Below are 18,910 nucleotides of genomic sequence, written 5' to 3'. Positions count from 1 at the left end.
GCAAAACATCCATTTATTTTTTTTTCATAATGTTTTTGTGTTAATTTGATTAAATTACAACATAATGCATGTTCAAACACAGCCGGACACATTGCGGTAATGAGAATTTCAGCAGAAAATGAGATAAAATTTACAATTATAAATTCTTATGTTGAAATCACACATTGTGCAAGGTAGAACGCAGTATTGTGTTAATTCTGATGCTTTTTAATGTTACTATATTACACATTTTAAAGCTAAAATCATTAGTGCCGTGGTGTTTCAATGGTTTCGTGAGAATCACCCATATAGAACCTTATACCACGGGTCTGTTGAATGCTGTATTCTGATTGGTTGAGAAATGTTCAGTGGGTATGCATTATTTTTATTCGTGCCGCATTACCACCTTGGGTGTGCATTATTTTCTTATAATTCAATGGCCCGTTGTCGATTATTCCTTAAATATCTGGTGCTATAGTGGTGCTATATCACCTCTGGATGGTTCTTAATAGGTGCTATATAGCACAAAAAATGGTTCCCTTATGATTCCGAGCTTTTAGTGCTATTCAGCACTATTTTTTTAGAGTGAGGGTTATATCATGGGTTGTATTTTTATTATATAACATAAAAGTTATAATTGTGAGATTTTGAGCAGAGACATAAATTCATCATCAACTTCTCCATCATAATTTTTGAAAGCTCACAAATAAATTAAAACCTCAGATATATCACCTGATTTTTCTCAGTTTCTTTGGAGCAGATCAGAAATTATAATTTTTTTAAACACTGTTCAACCTTCACATCATCAAGTCAGTTGTGCACAACATGAAAGCAAATTCTCATTGTTTTGGACAAATTGCTTGGTACAATCATGATTATGTAAAATTGTCTGTTCACTGTTCAAGGCATGTCATAATCTGTTACTGTAAGCATGTTTCCAACGTTTTTTTTAGTCTTTTGTAAATGTGAACTGAATTGATAAATTGCTGTCAAGTGAATCTTGAAATTGAGTTACGGAAAATTGTATATTTCTTACAGTGTACAGTGAACCTTTCTAGTTTTGTATTTTTTTATTTGTACTGTAAAATAAGATTCAAAGTGTAATTTGTTTACAGAAAAATAAAAGAAAATGTTTATATCAGAAAATACTGACACGTATAATTGTGTATACAGTATTGTTCAAAATAATAGCAGTACAATGTGACTAACCAGAATAATCAAGGTTTTTAGTATATTTTTTATTGCTACGTGGCAAACAAGTTACCAGTAGGTTCAGTAGATTCTCAGAAAACAAACAAGACCCAGCATTCATGATATGCACGCTCTTGGGGCTGTGCAGTTGGGCAATTGGTTGAGGGGGATGTGTTCAAAAAAATAGCAGTGTCTACCTTTGACTGTACAAACTCAAAACTATTTTGTACAAACATTTCTTTTTTCTGGGATTTAGCAATCCTGTGAATCACTAAACTAATATTTAGTTGTATGACCACAGTTTTTTAAAACTGCTTGACATCTGTGTGGCATGGAGTCAACCAACTTGTGGCACCTCTCAGCTGTTATTCCACTCCATGATTCTTTAACAACATTCCACAATTCATTTACATTTCTTGGTTTTACAGCATTTTTGATATCACCCCACAAGTTCTCAATTGGATTAAGGTCTGGAGATTGGGCTGGCCACTCCATAACATTAATTTAGTTGGTTTGGAACCAAGACTTTGCCCGTTTACTAGTGTGTTTTGGGTCATTGTCTTGTTGAAACAACCATTTCAAGGGCATGTCCTCTTCAGCATAGGGCAACATGACCTCTTCAAGTATTTTAACATATGCAAACTGATCCATGATCCCTGGTATGCGATAAATAGGCCCAACACCATAGTAGGAGAAACATGCCCATATCATGATGCTTGCACCTCCATGCTTCACTGTCTTCACTGTGTACTGTGGCTTGAATTCAGAGTTTGGGGGTCGTCTCACAAACTGCCTGTGGCCCTTGGACCCAAAAAGAACAATTTTACTCTCATCAGTCCACAAAATGTTCCTCCATTTCTCTTTAGGCCAGTTGATGTGTTCTTTGGCAAACTGTAACCTCTTCTGCACATGCCTTTTTTTTAACAGAGGGACTTTGCGGGGGATTCTTGAAAATAGATTGGCTTCACACAGACGTCTTCTAACTGTCACAGTACTTACAGGTAACTCCAGACTGTCTTTGATCATCCTGGAGGTGATCATTGGCTGAGCCTTTGCCATTCTGGTTATTCTTCTATCCATTTTGATGGTTGTCTTCCGTTTTCTTCCACGTCCCTCTGGTTTTGCTCTCCATTTTAAGGCATTGGAGATCATTTTAGCTGAACAGCCTATCATTTTTTGCACCTCTTTATAGGTTTTCCCCTCTCCAATCAACTTTTTAATCAAAGCACGCTGTTCTTCTGAACAATGTCTTGAACAACCCATTTTCCTCAGCTATCAAATGCATGTTCAACAAGTGTTGGCTTCATCCTTAAATAGGGGCCACCTGATTCACACCTGTTTCTTCACAAAATTGATGACCTCAGTGATTGAATGCCACACTGCTATTTTTTTGAACACACCCCTTTCAACTAATTCAACTAATTGCCCAATTGCACAGCCTTAAGAGCGTGCATATCATGAATGCTGGGTCTCATTTGTTTTCTGAGAATCTACTGAACCTACTGGTGGCTTGTTTGCCACGTGGCAATAAAAATATACTAAAAACCTTGATTATTCTGGTTAGTCACATTGTACTGCTATTATTTTGAACAATACTGTATGTATATTGACAACATGGCTAAACATTTTGACTGTCTTGTTCATGTTCAATGACACAATGTCATTTTGATAACACACTAACTAATTTGATGTAAAAGTTTACTTTTGAGAGATGAATTTAGGTGAGTTTTAGGTAATTGAATTTACAAGCTTTTGCAGGAATGTGTGAAATGCACACATTATTTAGCAAATTTAAAAAATGATCCAAAGCGACTGTATCCAAACACTGTAAAGTTCGAACATTGCTATGCTGCCACTCAGACTACTTTTTTACATGAACTACTCTTCATTTCTGAGTTAATCAATTATTCATTTATTTATTCTTAATATTTCTGCTTGGGTTTTTTGTACATTAGAGACATTAGATAAATTCAAAAGCGCACGTTTTTATGGAGTTTTTGAATACACTTTACAAAAAACTTTAACAACCAAAATATTTGTCAATTCTGTAGTTGGATTATAATTGGAGGATTGTTTAATAATTTCTAATTTTTGAAATGGTGATATCGCAGCAACAGCAAGAAAACTGAAAAAATTATTTATCTCTTTCTCTCTTTCTCTCTCTGCCTGATATCAGGCAGGCCAGCCCATAATTTCAGAGCTGAAAGAACGAGGTCATTGAGTTGCTGTTGCTACAGCAACATCACATCTAAAGAATAGTGAATGGTAAGAGCATCCAGCAAACTGAACTGAAGTTGTGTTTGTATTACTCCTGAGTAGCTGAGTGTGTGCTGTCATTCTTCTTTTTCCACTTTACTCCTCTTTTCTATAATGTTCAAAAAACGGATTAGAATCTAATTTCTAATTAAGATCTCTAATGTATGCTCTCTTTCCTGGTAATTTGTCATTAAAACCCTTAATGAGTTTTTTGTGTGAATGTCATTTCAACACATTTTTGTATTTATGTATTTGTGTTAAAAAAATGTGTAGCCTGTGTATGTATGTAAGTATATAATATTTGTGTGCGTGCATGCGTGCAGGTAATTAGGTAGATAGGTAGATAGATAGATAGATAGATAGATAGATAGATAGATAGATAGATAGATAGATAGATAGATAGATAGATAGATAGATAGATAGATAGATTAGATAGATAGATAGATAGATTAGATAGATAGATAGAGAGAGAGAGAGAGAGAGAGAGAGAGAGAGAGAGAGAGAGAGAGATAGATGCAGAGAGGCATCTGCTATTGAAGCATAGTGTGGGGGTTGTTTTCAGCATGAAATTCTGCTAAGGGAACAAGACACCTTAGTATTTTATATCTTACACAATTTTATTTCTCTGGTAAAGTATGTGGTTTTAAAGTGTTTTAAAACAATTGTTACTAGAGGCAAGTGACAGACATACATTAAGAATAGGACTGTTGCACGTGATATGTGATTGTGTTGTAATAAATAGTTCAATATTTGTGTGCATTTCATCACATGTGTTTACAGTAAGACAGCAGGAGCGATGAAGAGTATGAGTTTTCTTGCATTTTGTGTGTGTGTGTGTGTAGTTTCTCCTATATATTGTGCAGTGTCTGGGAATTATTTTTAGGGAATCTGAAGTTGCATTAATATTTAATCAAAAGATTCAACAATGAAACCCATGTGGATCTCCTCCCCTCTCCCTCCTTCTCTCTTGCTGTCTATCTGTCTGTCCTGTATTTTCTCTTCATCTTTGAATGTACACATATGTGTGTGTGTGTGTGTGTGTGTGTGTGTGTGTGTGTGTGTGTGTGTGTGTGTGTGTGTGTGTGTGTGTGTGTGTGTGTGTGTGTGTGTGTGTGTGTGTGTGTGTGTGTGTGTGTGTGTGTGTGTGTGTGTGTGTGTGTGTGCGCGTGTGCGCGTGCGTGTGTGTGTGTACATACACTCAAACATGGTACTCAGAGTAATTGCTTGTGCAGGGTCAGGGTGAGCAATGTCTACTCTAAATGATGAGCAACATCCTTTGACATTCATTATGATCTCACTATCTTGGCTGATATTAGCTGAATCAAGTTTACCTCCATTGAATTATTTAACTTTGTGGTATTTCATTTTCGTTAGTGGTTTGGAGGCATTTAAAAATACTCAAAATAAATATAAATAATTTTTGTTTTTTATCATTTTGAAGCAACAGTTAAAGATGTCAATCTGAAGATCAAGGTATCTGTGTGGAAGATCAGCGTAAGATATAGAAATTAATAGAAGTTTTAAATCTCTGTTTAATGTGCCTGTCTTAGACAATCCCAGCCCATTGACAAACACAGGTGTGACGACAAGATATACCAGCAATTGGCTGTACTGTTTTGGCTACATGTTGAAATGCTTTGTCTCAAGTTAAAATGAGTACGGCATATGTTAGGAATGTGTTTAAGAGGCTAAAATAGTTTGGAAAGTGACAAAACATTTGTGCACATAATATACGTTTTTGCATAAAAAATATTATGATTTAAAAAAGGCTACTTGGAAACACCGAAAGGCCATGTTACAGTTTTTTTTACAGATGCCAGGACACATTTCTCAATAGGTCACTTTTGCAAAACTCTTCACACAGTGAGCACAACAGAAGTCTATGTGGGCTAAACTGAGGATCAATTATCATTGCTTTGGCACAAAATGTATTCAATGACTAAATCTCTCAAATTTCATGAATTTTTTTCTCACTCAGACACAACAACTGCCAAAAGTCTTTGTACGTACAGACCAATTTGCACATGGTTACATACTGTTTTCAAAACTGTTAAACTTATGTTCAAAACAATAACATAATACAAAACTAAATAAGACAGCAATTTGCTAAATTTCATATTACAGCCACAGCTGTCCACAGCCAAGTAAATTAGCATTAGCACTATTGTATCTGTATCGGTGGATGGTGTGTATACAAAGTCTTGCATTTTGGAATTATGCATTAGAAAAAAATATACTACATAAAATATTGACAAATTCTGCATCATGTCTAATTCATTCCAATAATATATATTGCAGTGAATTATAAATAGAGATGCATCCTTGTTTTGCATTGTATAATGCTACATGTTTTTTGTCCTTGTTTTGTGGGTGACAAAACGTGTTTGTCGGCTGTCAACCTTTGCTAGTGTTCTGGAAGAATTAGTTGATTTGAGACCTGAATAAAGTGTTTTGGTAGTTGTAGTGCATTTTGAATGTGAAATTAACTGTTTTGCCAAGCTGAAAGTTGGTTAGGAGAACTGTGTGAAGAGTTTTGCAAAAGTGACCTAAGTATTGGGGGGTGTGTCCTGGCATCTGTGAAAAACTGTAAGACTCCAAAATGACTTGGTATTGCATGTTTTGATGTTTACTTCTAATTTAAATTAAATTAAATTATTACTTTTACATAGCTTAAAACATTGTCCAGATATTGAATCTAAAAGTTTTCAAGTTTTAACTTCATAACTAATCAAAAAGTAAAAAAAATAAAATGTGGGCTTTATTTTTGGGCTTTTCTCATATGCAAGCAGTGAACTGTGATTAAAAGTCTTATAGCCTGTGTTAATTTCAGTCAAACTTTACATTTGACATGTTCTCCTTTTCTCATTTCATTACATGTTATTAAAGATGGACTTTACAAGACAGTATAAAACCAAATGATCCATGTTATCCCAGCATGATTTAGGAAAGTTTCACAGACTGTCTTGTGTGCTTTAGTCAAATCTATCATTTGGTATAGTCTGTTCAGGTTTACATCTACACATATAGAAACAATAATATCCTCCTATGTAGCTACCCTCTCATGTTTAAGACAGTCTTATCAACACTACTCTCAGTCCTGGAAGGCCCTGGCATTTGCTATTAACCAAAGGGAAATCAGAGAGTGACATCTTGTGGTCATCTTTGATCAAGTCACTATAGAGACAGGAGGAAAATTGATAAACACAAAGACATGTACATAGAGCCCTCTCATTATCCTGATCTCGCGCTCTCTCTCTTCATTTATACAGCGGTGGAGTGGGTAAATTCCATTCCTTTAGACCCCCTCTCCCCCTCTTCTTTCCCCATGAGACACAACGCACACAAAAAGCCCAGCAACCACTCTCATTAACTGACCTGTAGGGGGAGGGGGATGTGTGCGTGTGTGTGTGTGTGTGTGTGTGTGTGTGTGTGTGTGTGTGTGTGTGTGTGTGTGTGTGTGTGTGTGTGTGTGCATATCTACTCTTAGTTACCTCAACATATACCTATGGCTTGAAAAATATAGAAAATATGTGAATACTGAAATAGCAATCAGTACAGTATGTGTGCGTGCGTGTGTGTGTGTGTGTGTGTGTGTGTGTGTTATTTTACAATGTTTTGTATAAAAGTAGGAGTGTCTTGGTTTTGGCCATGGGAAAGAGAGACTTGGAGAAAAAGAAAGTGAAGAAGGAGGTGAACTCTTGGGGCCCTGGTTCCCCTCTAAAACAAGAGAGTAATACAATCCAGATGTACTCTCTCTCTCTCTCTCTCTCTCTCTCTCTCTCTCTCTCTCTCACTCACTCACTCACTCACTCACTCTCCCTCTACATGTTTATCCTATTTAATTTGTATTACTTTCTTTCCATAAGATTACCTGAGAGAAATAGTTGTATACTAGAAATTTTACTGTAAAATCTGAAGAATGGAATAAAATGTAAAGAATGGAAAATGTGTATGCATCTAAACATTGGTAGAGAGAGAGAGAGAGAAGTAGAGAGAGGAGAGCGAGATAGAGCCTGTATGTATGTGGGAGAGCAAGTCTCTTGTGTGAGTCATAAAGAAAGATGGAAAAATACAAGTAGAGAAACACTGACACTAAACACACAGCAGCCTCTAGTCGCAACTCTGCATTAGGATTGTGCAATGCTGTATTTTATGCTATAGTTATATTTACATTTTTGCACTCGCAATTTTATCCAAAGCGATTAACAGATTTACACTCAATTTCAATGTCATCCCTTTAATCAGTAGCTATGTGTGTGATCGAACTCATGCCACGTGTTTTGCTAACGCAATGCTGTACACACACTGAGCTACAGTAACTTACAGTTGTGTGTCATTGGTGACATGTATGGACAGGTTATCTGCATACAAGCATCGTGACAGATAACAGTAATTGCATTCCATTAAATGTATGTGTAATTGACCAACTTGTCAGACTCTACTGTAAGTAAAGACCCTCCAATTTACATAAGCCCCTCTCTTCTCACCCTCCTCTCTCCCCCTTCCCCTCCTAAAGTCCTCCCTCCCCCTCTCCTCTCCACTCCGCTCATCTCTCCCCTCACAGCAAAGCCCGCGCGTGATTTGACAGTCGCATCTCTCCGTGTCCGCGAGCGTGCGCGTGTATGTTTACGATCGTCGTGCTCCACGTGCGGCGTGTTGATGCGCTCCTCGCGCGCTGTCGGTAACAGAAACCATGACCGGCGCGCCGCGCGACCCTTTCTACTCTTCTCCGTTCGGTCCGTTTTACCGAAGACACGCGCCCTACCCGGTGCAGCCAGAGTACCGGATGCATGAGCTCAACAAACGGCTCCAGTCCCGGCCCGAGGTAAGTGATCACTAAGAATTAAACAATAGCCGGCATGCAACAATGATACGATTTATTTTAACTATATGATCAGATATACATTTATAATAAAGCAATTTGAAGAAGACAGCAGGCTAAATCTCAGTATAGCCAATTACCTTCAAACATACAAGAGATTAAATAAGGAACACTTTAAAATAATGTTGTAGATATACAGTAACATCAGTTAATCAGTAAACATGAACTAATACTGATCATTAGTATGATAGCATAACCTTCAACATTAATAGAACATTAACATTTATTGAAAGAACAAGTGTTCACAATTTAATATTGCTTGTTGTTATTTTATGAATCACATAGCTATACAACCTTACTTATAAGTGTACTTACATTATTCATTTTAACCATAGTGTATCCAACGATTCGTTCATTTACAGTACATATTAATAGTGTCCTTTTTCTTGCATCATCAAAGAAAGGTCCTACAATTTAATTACAAACTATTTACTCCAAGACTTACATATGGCTGAGTGCACAGCACTGCATTCCTTTTTTTTTTTTTTTTTTTGCAGTGGTAAGATACCAAATGTGCTATTAATTAAAAGTTACTATGAAGTTATTGTTATTAAATAACTAGCGGATCTTAAAAACAAACCAGCAAGATAATGTGGTGTAGTGTTTATGTTCTAGTGTGATTTAGGTTACACTTTATTGGATTAAAACGGTAACTTAATTTTACAGTGGCTTTGTTACACGTTAAATGAAATTACTATAGTAATAACAGTAAATTGTGAATAAATAAATACAACTAACCCTACACTGTAAAAAGTTTTTAGAAATTACAGTATTGTTGGGTATTACTGGCAACTAGCTGCCAGTAATTTACTGTAGATTTTACATTTATGTTATTTACTGGCAACAGTTTGTTCAAAGTTAAATGAACATGAGACATTTTCAGTCTTTTCTTCTACAGTAAGTTACTGGCAACCAGCTGCATAATTACAGCAATTTTTTTTACAGTCATACCAAACCCTAATCCTAACCCTAGCTCTACAGTAAGTAAATGTTGTAAATCATTATTACTTAGTGCAATATACACTGTATAATTACGTGTAACAGGAACACCTTAAAATAAAGATAATCCTTTATAGTAATGTGTCCTCATTACAGTATAATTATTACTTAGTAATATTAATTAACATTTACTTAGAATAAAGTTAGGTTTAAGGATGGTTGCTTGTGATTGTGCGTAATATGCTTTTTGTTACTGTAGTAATTACATGTCACATGGCTAACACTTTACAATAAGATTGTATTAGTAAACATAGTAAGTGCATTAACTAAAATGAACAACCAATGAACAGCATAGTTTTCAGCATTTATTTATTTTTTTAATATTGTTTATTACAGTTGTTCATGTTAGTTCATGCATTAACTAATGTTAACAGCTACAACATTTGATTGAAAAAATGTATTAGCTGAAATGAACATGATTAACAAGATTAATAATGGCTGTAGGATCATTGTTAGGTTCATGTTGGCTAATGCATTAACTACTGTTAACAAATACAACCTTATTGTAAAGTGTTACTATTACGTTTAAAAGGACACGATTAAATAAAGTGTAACCGTGGTTTAGTTTGGCTCTTGTGTCACAAACAGCATAATCTCCATAATACAAAGAGGGAACAAAAGTGCACTGTAACCAATATCATTTGTAAAGGACTTATCAAAAGAACATAGATCTTCTTCCCCACTAGGTCGAAATTCAAATTGCAGCGCAAGCTAATATTTGCTTTTCTCGATGCCAATGATGCATGTGCAAAAATAATCTGCAATAAACTGAACACGTGGAAAATTGCCTCCGCTCGGAGAGAGCAATGCGAATAACAGAAAGCAAGAAAACCGTATCAGCAGAGGTATTGCAATTTGATGGATAGCGCTAAGAGAGACTGAACTGCTGAAATGATGACCAATAAAAATATCCCTTAACACTCTAACGAATGAATTGCACAGGTTTTAGAGCTGTCGAAATACAGTTTATTGCGGATTATCATGTTCGATATGATCAAGCGAATCTCAATAGTGGAGCAGCAGTTGTTGGGTGGACCTAGGTGAAAATGGTTGCATTTAATGGGGGGCGAGTTGACCTTGGGTGTGTGTTTATGATAAACAGAGTGCTTTGAAATAATAATCACTGCGCCAAGCCTAATTATGATCATTTTTGGGTCACATTCTGTGTCTGTGCATTGATGTGTAATCCTGCAGGACTGTGATATTCTCTGGTGGGATGCATTCTGTACTGAGTTCTTTGAAGAGGATGCCACATTAACGCTCTCGTTTTGCCTGGAGGAGGGACCCAAAACGTACAGTAAGTGTGTGAAGGGTTGTGCCCACCATAGACTTGAGGCGGACACGTCAATACATGTCACATATGTATTTAAATAGCAGATTATTAAACCTTTACACATGCCCATCTCATATTTAAGAAACATTTAACCTTTCTGAGTTAGGTTGAGATGGTGTGTACCTGATTCTTGCACTGATTATTAATTATTAACAATCAAATTAAGTTGGATAGGATTTGCACCTGAGAGAAAATATGTAATTTAGGATTTGTGTATGAGCATTCCACGCAAGATTCCTATAAACTATTTACGCATGAAAATCCATACACAGCGAATGCGCCTCTATCATTTTATCTAGTTCTCCTTATAAGAGAGAGACTGTGAATTTGGATTAATTTAAGCTTGTCTGGAGTTCGACAGGCAGACAGTTGTGCTGGATTTCACATTCTCATTCATTCTTTATTCACTGTGGTGAGATTTGATTGACAGGTCTGGGGTGTTCAAATAAATATAGGCCTGCAGACTTCACACACCTCCACTGCAGTGATTGACAGCTCCAGAGCACTAACTGTTCTGTGCACACGCTCAGCCTGCTGGACTTAATGCCTGCGGCTCTATTCAGTAGCCTGTTTGTTTCTAACTCTTAGGGGACCACACACAGAGACACACGCACGCACACACACACACACACACATGCATTTATAGTTGCCAGTTGGGGTGTTTGGCCACTATGCCACTTAACTTTCTGAGTCTTTTCATCATATGGGCGTAAAAACCAAACACTTGCAAAAGGACTTCATAGCACTTCCTTCCCTCCTGCTTGGTAATAAACAAACACACTGATATCTTCAGAATTCGATTGCCCTGTCCTCACATATTTATTTCATCCATTCCTTCTTTTCCAGCCATCGGCCGCACCCTCATCCCTCGATACTTTAGTTCTCTGTTCGAAGGAGGAGTCTATGAGTTGTTTTTCGAGCTGAAACAAACAAAGGAGTCGTTCAACAACTCAACTATTACTGTCGATTCCCATCACTGTACTATGACCACACAACACGGAAAACCGACATTCACGAAGGTACGGTGCACAGACATGCAAGCGCACACTCACGGAAATGTGGCTCTACCTTCTCATTTTGAGCACTAATGTATTCCTCATTGTGAATTCTGGGCTGAAACTGCACAAAACAAAAAAGGAAAATATAACCCCCGCGCTCTCCCTCTCGTTCTGCCGTCTCCTCTCTCTCTTATTCACACAAACCACTTTTTTCCTCCGTCCTGTGGGTTTATGCTCCAGAATACTAGGATGATCTGCTAGTTACACTGTTGTGACATCTCTAATATGATCTCATTAAGTATATTACAGGTAATTGTTATAAAATGGTGTTGCTTCTGTTGAATTAGGATCAAATAATATACACGTTTGTAAGACGGCTGGAATGCATAATTCCTAGCTATTGGACTGAGTGTCCTATGCAATATTCATATGATACACCATTATAGGATGCAAAATCTTCCACCTGTCACTTAGAGGGAGGGAGTTTTGTCCAACTTTGCTCTTTGTATATGAACATTTGTGAATTAAATATTGATCTGTATGGTGTAGTTATACAGATACTGTTCCCAAATGTGTGTGTGTGTGTGTGTGTGTATACCAAAGGCATTGATCAGAGCATGTCTGCTGGGATTACATCCCTCCCGTTGCTATGCCAACCTTGCAGCTACCCTCCGTTCCCCCGGCAACAGAATGTTGGGGTTCAGAGTTCCACACAAAGAATCCAGCTTGAGCTGAAAATACTGGTTTAATGAGAGAACTGTGTAATTTGATTTGATTTCAATTAATGAAAAACCAAAAGTAATTAAAAGTAATGTTTTTCACGGCTCAGGTCACCGTTTGATTTTGTAATTTAAAAGATAATAAAATGAATATGGAAGATTATCTCTCTATTTTTCCTTACAGTGTGGAAATTGAGTTAGCAAATAATTGTTAATCAAGCCAAATATAATTGGAGGGGTCTAAGAGACACACACACTTGATTCTGTTCCTGTTTTTTCACAGGTGTGTACTGAAGGTCGTCTAATTCTTGTGTTCACCTTTGATGACCTCATGAGAATCAAAACATGGCACTTTACCATCACACATTATAGTGAGCTCATTCCTCGCAGTGTTTTGGCTGTAAACGTAAGTTGCTTTTCATGTCAAGTATATTTTATAGTTCGAAATATTCCCTGTACAAGATAACCTGGATGATCTATTACAGAACATATTCCAATATTGGCCGAATACTGTATCCCACAATACTGTAATCTGCAATGCGCTCGAATTGACTTTCCATTTCCTGTGTGACAAATAAATCAAAAGTTTCTACTAGACATCACTAGGAAAATGTCTACATGGAAAAATGTAGAATGTAGCAAAAATGTACATACTGCATACTATTTAATGTAGTATACAGTGTTTGAACAGCATATATTATTCAAATTTTATGCAAGTTATTATTATATATATTATTATTATTATTATAAGTTGTTATTATATAGTCATTGATCTTACATGAGACATGTACATTTATGCTCTTTTAGTGCATGTTGTCTATTAACATTTTCAAATTAAACGCGACTCTATTAAGACTCTATTATGCTATATGAGCAATTCTATACAAATGTCAAGCATACCATAAAAGTGGATTTTTACCATTTTTTTTCTAACCGTACTGATAGCTCAGATGTCAACATTTAGTGGCTTTAATAGCAATGTGATGTTTCTGTTTAAGTTTAATACATTTTTTTAATGATTTTCCATAGTGTAGCTTTCAGAAATGTGAGTTCCATAACGTTGTTTCTTCCTCATAAATGCACATATTAAAATGAAAGTAAAATAAATATGATTTGTTCTTTGAAGAACCGCCCCTCCATTTGTTGGGCATTATCACTTCTGGTTTGTGCATTTTAATTCACAGTATTCCTACAAAGTATGTTGGATGTCTCCCAAAAACATGTGTTCTTTTTTTGGCACATCCATAACACTTGTTTATTTATCGTATCTAAAATAGAAAACATGAGTATAGATATTTTTCTGATGTCCGGTTTTGGAAAATATAAATAGATGGTTTAATATACTGGTAATAAATTATATTTTAATTACATTTTTGACAAAAATGTCACGTCCATAACGCTGGAATTGCTCATATAGCCTACAAAATAAACTTTCATTCAAGAGTAATTAAAAAATCTTTTCTATGTTAGAATATTATTCGATTTTTTGTCTAAGTTATGCAGGTTATTTGCTTGTCAGCACACACAATGCGTCATGAAATGAATTCACAGGTAACAGGTTGTAGTCGAACAAAATGTATTTCAGCCCTTTTATCAATCAAGGTAAAAGCATCCAAACCTTTTAACTAAGCTGTCAGGATGTTGCTATGGAAACATATCATGTAATGAATTAGAGTTCTATCTGGATGAAGCACAAAATAAGCGAGAGAATAAATGGACTTGTGGTGTGTGTGTGTGTGTGAAGAGTGTGTGTGTGTGTGTGTGTGTGTGTGTCTTTGTTAGGCACAAGACCCTGGAGCTCTGGAACAACTGTCCAAAAACGTCAGTCGAGTGGGACTTACCAATCTCACACTGAACTACCTCAGATTGTGTTACTGTGCACTTACAAAAATGCTCACTTACATGCAGATTTCCATTTAATTAATGAATAAATATATTTTAAATATATACATTTTTGTTATTGGTGTAGTTGTGTGTGATCTTGGAGCCAATGCAGGAGTTGATGTCTAGGCATAAGACATACGGACTGAGTCCCAGAGACTGCCTGAAGACCTGCCTTTTTAATCAGTGGCAGAGAATGACAACACCACCAGGTCTCTCTCTCTCTCTCTCTCTCTCTCTCTCTCTCTCTCTCTCTCTCTCTCTCTCTCTCTCCATCTCTCTCGCTTTTCTCTCTCTCACATACACACACACATACTGCCCAGTTCAAGCCTCACTCTCCTACATTCTTCAGTACATCTCTTGTTTCATGGCTTTACTTAGCTTTCTTTCTCTTTAAAAACAGTCTGTTTAAAAGGATTAATACGACAAAAACAGCATTGTTTGTGTGCTCGCCCCCAGCCTTTAATTTCATTCTGTTGTGTTTTTAAGAGCTACACAAAGTCATAAATTTTACAGTAGTTTGCTTCGTACATTGTAAACATATTTTATATTCCTTATTAACATTTCAAAGTGCTGAGCACAAGCTGTTAAGGGTTTTGTGATCTACATTAATTAATGAAGGCTTTGACCTTGCATTGTTATTTATGTTGTTTTACAGCACTTTTTAAAAAATAACTACCTCCTGCTGTTCTGTGACAGTAATTCATTTGCTTTGCTGAACAATGCGTGTATTGTTTTATCAGACAGCGCTCTTTTTCTCTCTTCATTCTTTTCCTATATACTATTTTGCAACCTCATTACTTAATAGTTCTCAGTTTGTGTAGGTTTGTGTCATGGTAAGTGATGCCTTTTGACTGTTGCCAATTCTTCAGTTTCAGTCGGACCCTCGCCCAACTTCAAGACAGAAATATTTCCCTCTAATCCAAAAAAAGGTATGTATGCTCATTTATGTAATTTACAATGTTTGCAAGGCTTTACTGTATAGATATTACTCAAACATTTAATACCTTAAGTTTTAAAAATTGTTTTGCAAGTCACTTTGGACCGAAGTCTGTTAAAAGCCTGTATTGAATGTCTGTGTTACCGGTCCTACTCGCACCCGCCCCGAGTGGGACTTAAACCGCAGATTGGTCCGGAATGGGAGTTGGGCACTCTAACAAGTAGGCTAAGGCCATGACCACTAGCATTCGTCGCTAAAGCACCACTTGAGGCCGGGGAGTGAGGATAGTTCACCCAAAAATGAAGAATCTGTCATCATTTACTCACCCTCATGTTGTTTTAAACCTGTATGAGTTTCTGTTTTCTGATGAACACAAAAGATAATTTGAAAAATACTGGTAAGCATACAGTTGACGCATCCAAAGTAGAAAAAACATATACTATGGAAGTCAATGGGTATCGTCAACTATGTGCTTATCATCATTGATCAAAATATCCTCTTTTGTGTTTAACAGAAAAAAGAAACTCATGCATGTTTAGAACAACATGAGTAAATTATGACAGAATTTTCATTTTTGGGTGAACTATTTCTTTAAAGGTGCAGTGTGTAAATTTTAGCGGCATCTAGTGGTAAGGTTGCAAATTGCAACCAACGGCTCAGTACTCTGCTTACCTCTTGCTTTTGAAACACATAGAGAAGCTATGGTAGCCGCCACCGGACAAACATGCCATCAATGCAGACAACTTAGTAAAAAAGTTTGTCCGTTAAGGGCTTCTGTAGAAACATGGTGGCACAAAATGGCGGCTTCCATGTAAGGGGACCCTCTGTGTATGTAGATAAACGTCTCATTCTAAGCCAATAAACACATAACGGTTCATTATGAAAGGTCTTTATACACCCCTGATAATTTAGTTTTGTATATTATTTTGCATTTCTGTCAAGAGATCCTTCTAAAAATTACACACTGCACCTTTAATTCATCCTGACCTGAATCTCCTACATGGCCTAAAAAACTCTATTTTGTAGATTTTTGTAAATTTCAGCCGTAGGTATGTAATTTAATATTGTTGTGTTATATCTTTATATTCAAGACATACTTATATTAAAAAGGTAATTGATTTACATAAACTGACAGAGTTTTCAGAATTCAGAAGTGTAATATTCATAATTGGTACATGCATCTTTTACATTACATTCAGGTATTTAGCAGACAATTTATCCAAAGTGACTTACAAAGATTAGAAAACAATAAAGTGTGATTTGTCATATGGAGGCAATAATACAAGAAGTGCTTATACACGGTTACTAGTTTTCATAATTCCGAAACAATACCTGTTGTGAGAGATAAAGTTTTTTTTTCATTACAAATGCATCAAATGTATTAACAAAAATCTAAAGCCTAAAATCTAGGCTTACCTAAAACTAACACTATTGTTTTGATGGCTTGCAATTAACACTGGTTATTAATATTATTATTATTATTATTATTATTACATTTCCTTTAGTTCTATTCCATAATATATGGCAATAAATTGATTTAATTTGCGGTAATGATGGGTGTTTTAAAGCAGCAATATACAGTGTATTCATACCGTTCTGCACATCTCTGGTCAATACAGTGATGCATTCATCTACCCATCTTTTTGTTTAATCTTCACAACATTCATCAAAATCAGTTTTGATTCAGTTTCTGTTTGGATGTTTGATTGACAGCAGAACCAGCCAAACCAGCAGCAAAGAGACGGAGAAGGAGGAACTCAGCTGGCAGCGCATCTAATAGCAGCACAGGAAACAGCAAAAAGCGCAGCCCAGCCAATAACTTCAGCCTGCCCTCACAGGTATGTCTACACACACACAATTCACACAGAGACACACATGCAGAAAAGCAGTGGTTGAAATGAATGGACCTACGTTAGACCTATAGACCTACAGTATACTGAGACCTATAGTAACTATATATATATATATATATATATATATATATATATATATATAAAATATATGAAAAATCTAGATGTTTATAAATATGTGTGTATTTGCGTATATGTGTGTATGTCTGTGTGAATAAACGACAAGGAATAAGCAATATAGAGAGGGAAAGACAGATAGCTAATCCATCTTAATTAATGTTTTTTCCAGATTGTAATATTTGTATGCATTGTATATTGTGTACAGTTAAATACATGAATTATATATGCTTTATTGTATATAATAAGTAAAACGCAGTTTACAGTGTGATTATAATTTGTAGAGGAATTTTTAATATATAGTCATTTGTGTAACCTGATTAATTGTTTGTAATTAAGACTAATTAGCCGTAATTGATTTGATGATAATTAGTATTGTCCGTCTCTGGTCCCCAGCCTAAACGTGTCGCCGGGGAAACGAGGGGTGGCGGGTGGCTGGAGGCGGAGCTTAGGTAGGTGAGTGACACATGCAGACAGTTATCACGCAGCATGTGCTGTCTTAACGAACTGCTTAGCAATGCAAATTTGGTAAATTAGCACATATGTTGTTATTTAGGTGTTCTCTATCTGAAACAATCCAATTAAAAAAGATAAGGTTGCAGACAAGGTTGTGTGCATGTGTATGTGTATGAGTGAGTATTGAACAAACCTTATACAGCACACTTTATTACATACAAAACCATTAATCCTTATAATTTAGTCCTTAATGTTTCTTGTAGTTTTGCACATTGTACTGTGTGCTTGCTTTAGCCCTATTATAAGTTTACTCTTGCCAAAAAACTGCAATAAATTTTTCTTTTTCTGTTGTTCTTCTCTTTCTACACCCCCGCCATTCTCATTCTCCCTCTCTCTCACTCGACCCCCTGTGTCTCTGTTTACGTCAACTCTCTCTCTATCTATCTCTTTCTTTCTCTCTCTCTCTCGCTGTAGGATGTGATGATGGTAGGGGAGCCCTCTCTAATGGGAGGGGAGTTGGGTGACGTGGATGAGCGTTTGATTACACGCCTAGAGAATGAACAATATGACCCTGTCAACGGTCTCCATGATGACGGTCTCCATGACTACACCAACTCACCGACACTTGGAAATGGGAGCTCCTAGAATGGCCAGCACCCTGGCAACCAGGACAGTAAGCCTGATACCATGGCAACGCAGCAGTTGGAGTAATGTGATCTGACAGTGGGTAGCTATGGCAACAGTGCTGTCAAGGGATAGGGGTATTTTGAACTGTTGAGGAGAAATTGCAGGAGATAAGGTGTGTGTATGAGTTTGTGCGTGTGTGCACGATTGTGTGCATGCTTGCATTTATGTTGGCGTGTCACATGGTATTCCATACTTCAAACCTACAGCGTTAATCGTTTGTATTTTCCCAAAAAGGACAGCTAATTGTTTTGGTGATCGGTTGGGTAAAGACCAAGTGAAAGCCTTGTAAATATACAGATCTATCAGTTCATTTCAGAATTTTGATGTCTCAGCTTCATTCTGTACCGTATTGTTTGGTTTATCTGCAACAAGTTAATGAAAAAAATTCCCTTAGGGAACGCTATAGCGTTTTAATCATAAACTCAAATATCTTTATTGCCCTAAAGTTTAATGCATATTGTAAAACACATGCAGGTTTGTGCTGTTAATTGTGTATTTTATGTATGGTTTTCAATCATTTGCATTAATAAAATGTGTTTGGTTATGATATCAGACTAATGTCTTTCAATCAATGCAGTGGCCTAATAGATATCACTACAAATAAAGGATACAGAGTGAATTT

General features: G+C 36.3%; 1 protein-coding gene across 3 annotated transcripts; it reads left to right on the top strand.

The window, feature by feature from the left end:
• Positions 1-7,957: 7,957 nt before the first annotated feature.
• Positions 7,958-18,835, top strand: ldb2b (LIM domain binding 2b). 3 transcript variants are annotated; one of them, XM_073864221.1, is made up of 10 exons: positions 7,958-8,251; positions 10,502-10,604; positions 11,487-11,659; positions 12,641-12,763; positions 14,140-14,229; positions 14,333-14,450; positions 15,111-15,170; positions 16,892-17,016; positions 17,542-17,597; positions 18,076-18,214. In XM_073864221.1, the coding sequence occupies exons 1-10, from the start codon at positions 8,120-8,122 to the stop codon at positions 18,080-18,082; spliced, it is 987 nt and encodes a 328-aa protein (XP_073720322.1). In that variant the 5' UTR covers positions 7,958-8,119; the 3' UTR covers positions 18,083-18,214. The 3 variants fall into 3 exon arrangements, with proteins under 3 accessions (XP_073720322.1, XP_073720325.1, XP_073720317.1); XM_073864224.1 differs by having other exon boundaries at positions 17,542-17,601; positions 18,076-18,213; XM_073864216.1 differs by lacking the exon at positions 17,542-17,597 and having other exon boundaries at positions 18,076-18,835.
• The last annotated feature ends 75 nt before the right edge of the window (positions 18,836-18,910 follow it).

The sequence above is a fragment of the Misgurnus anguillicaudatus genome, chromosome 3, assembly GCF_027580225.2.
Source record: "Misgurnus anguillicaudatus chromosome 3, ASM2758022v2, whole genome shotgun sequence".
In the NCBI taxonomy this organism is placed as follows: Eukaryota; Metazoa; Chordata; class Actinopteri; order Cypriniformes; family Cobitidae; genus Misgurnus; species Misgurnus anguillicaudatus.
This window is presented reverse-complemented; position numbering and strand designations above follow the sequence as displayed.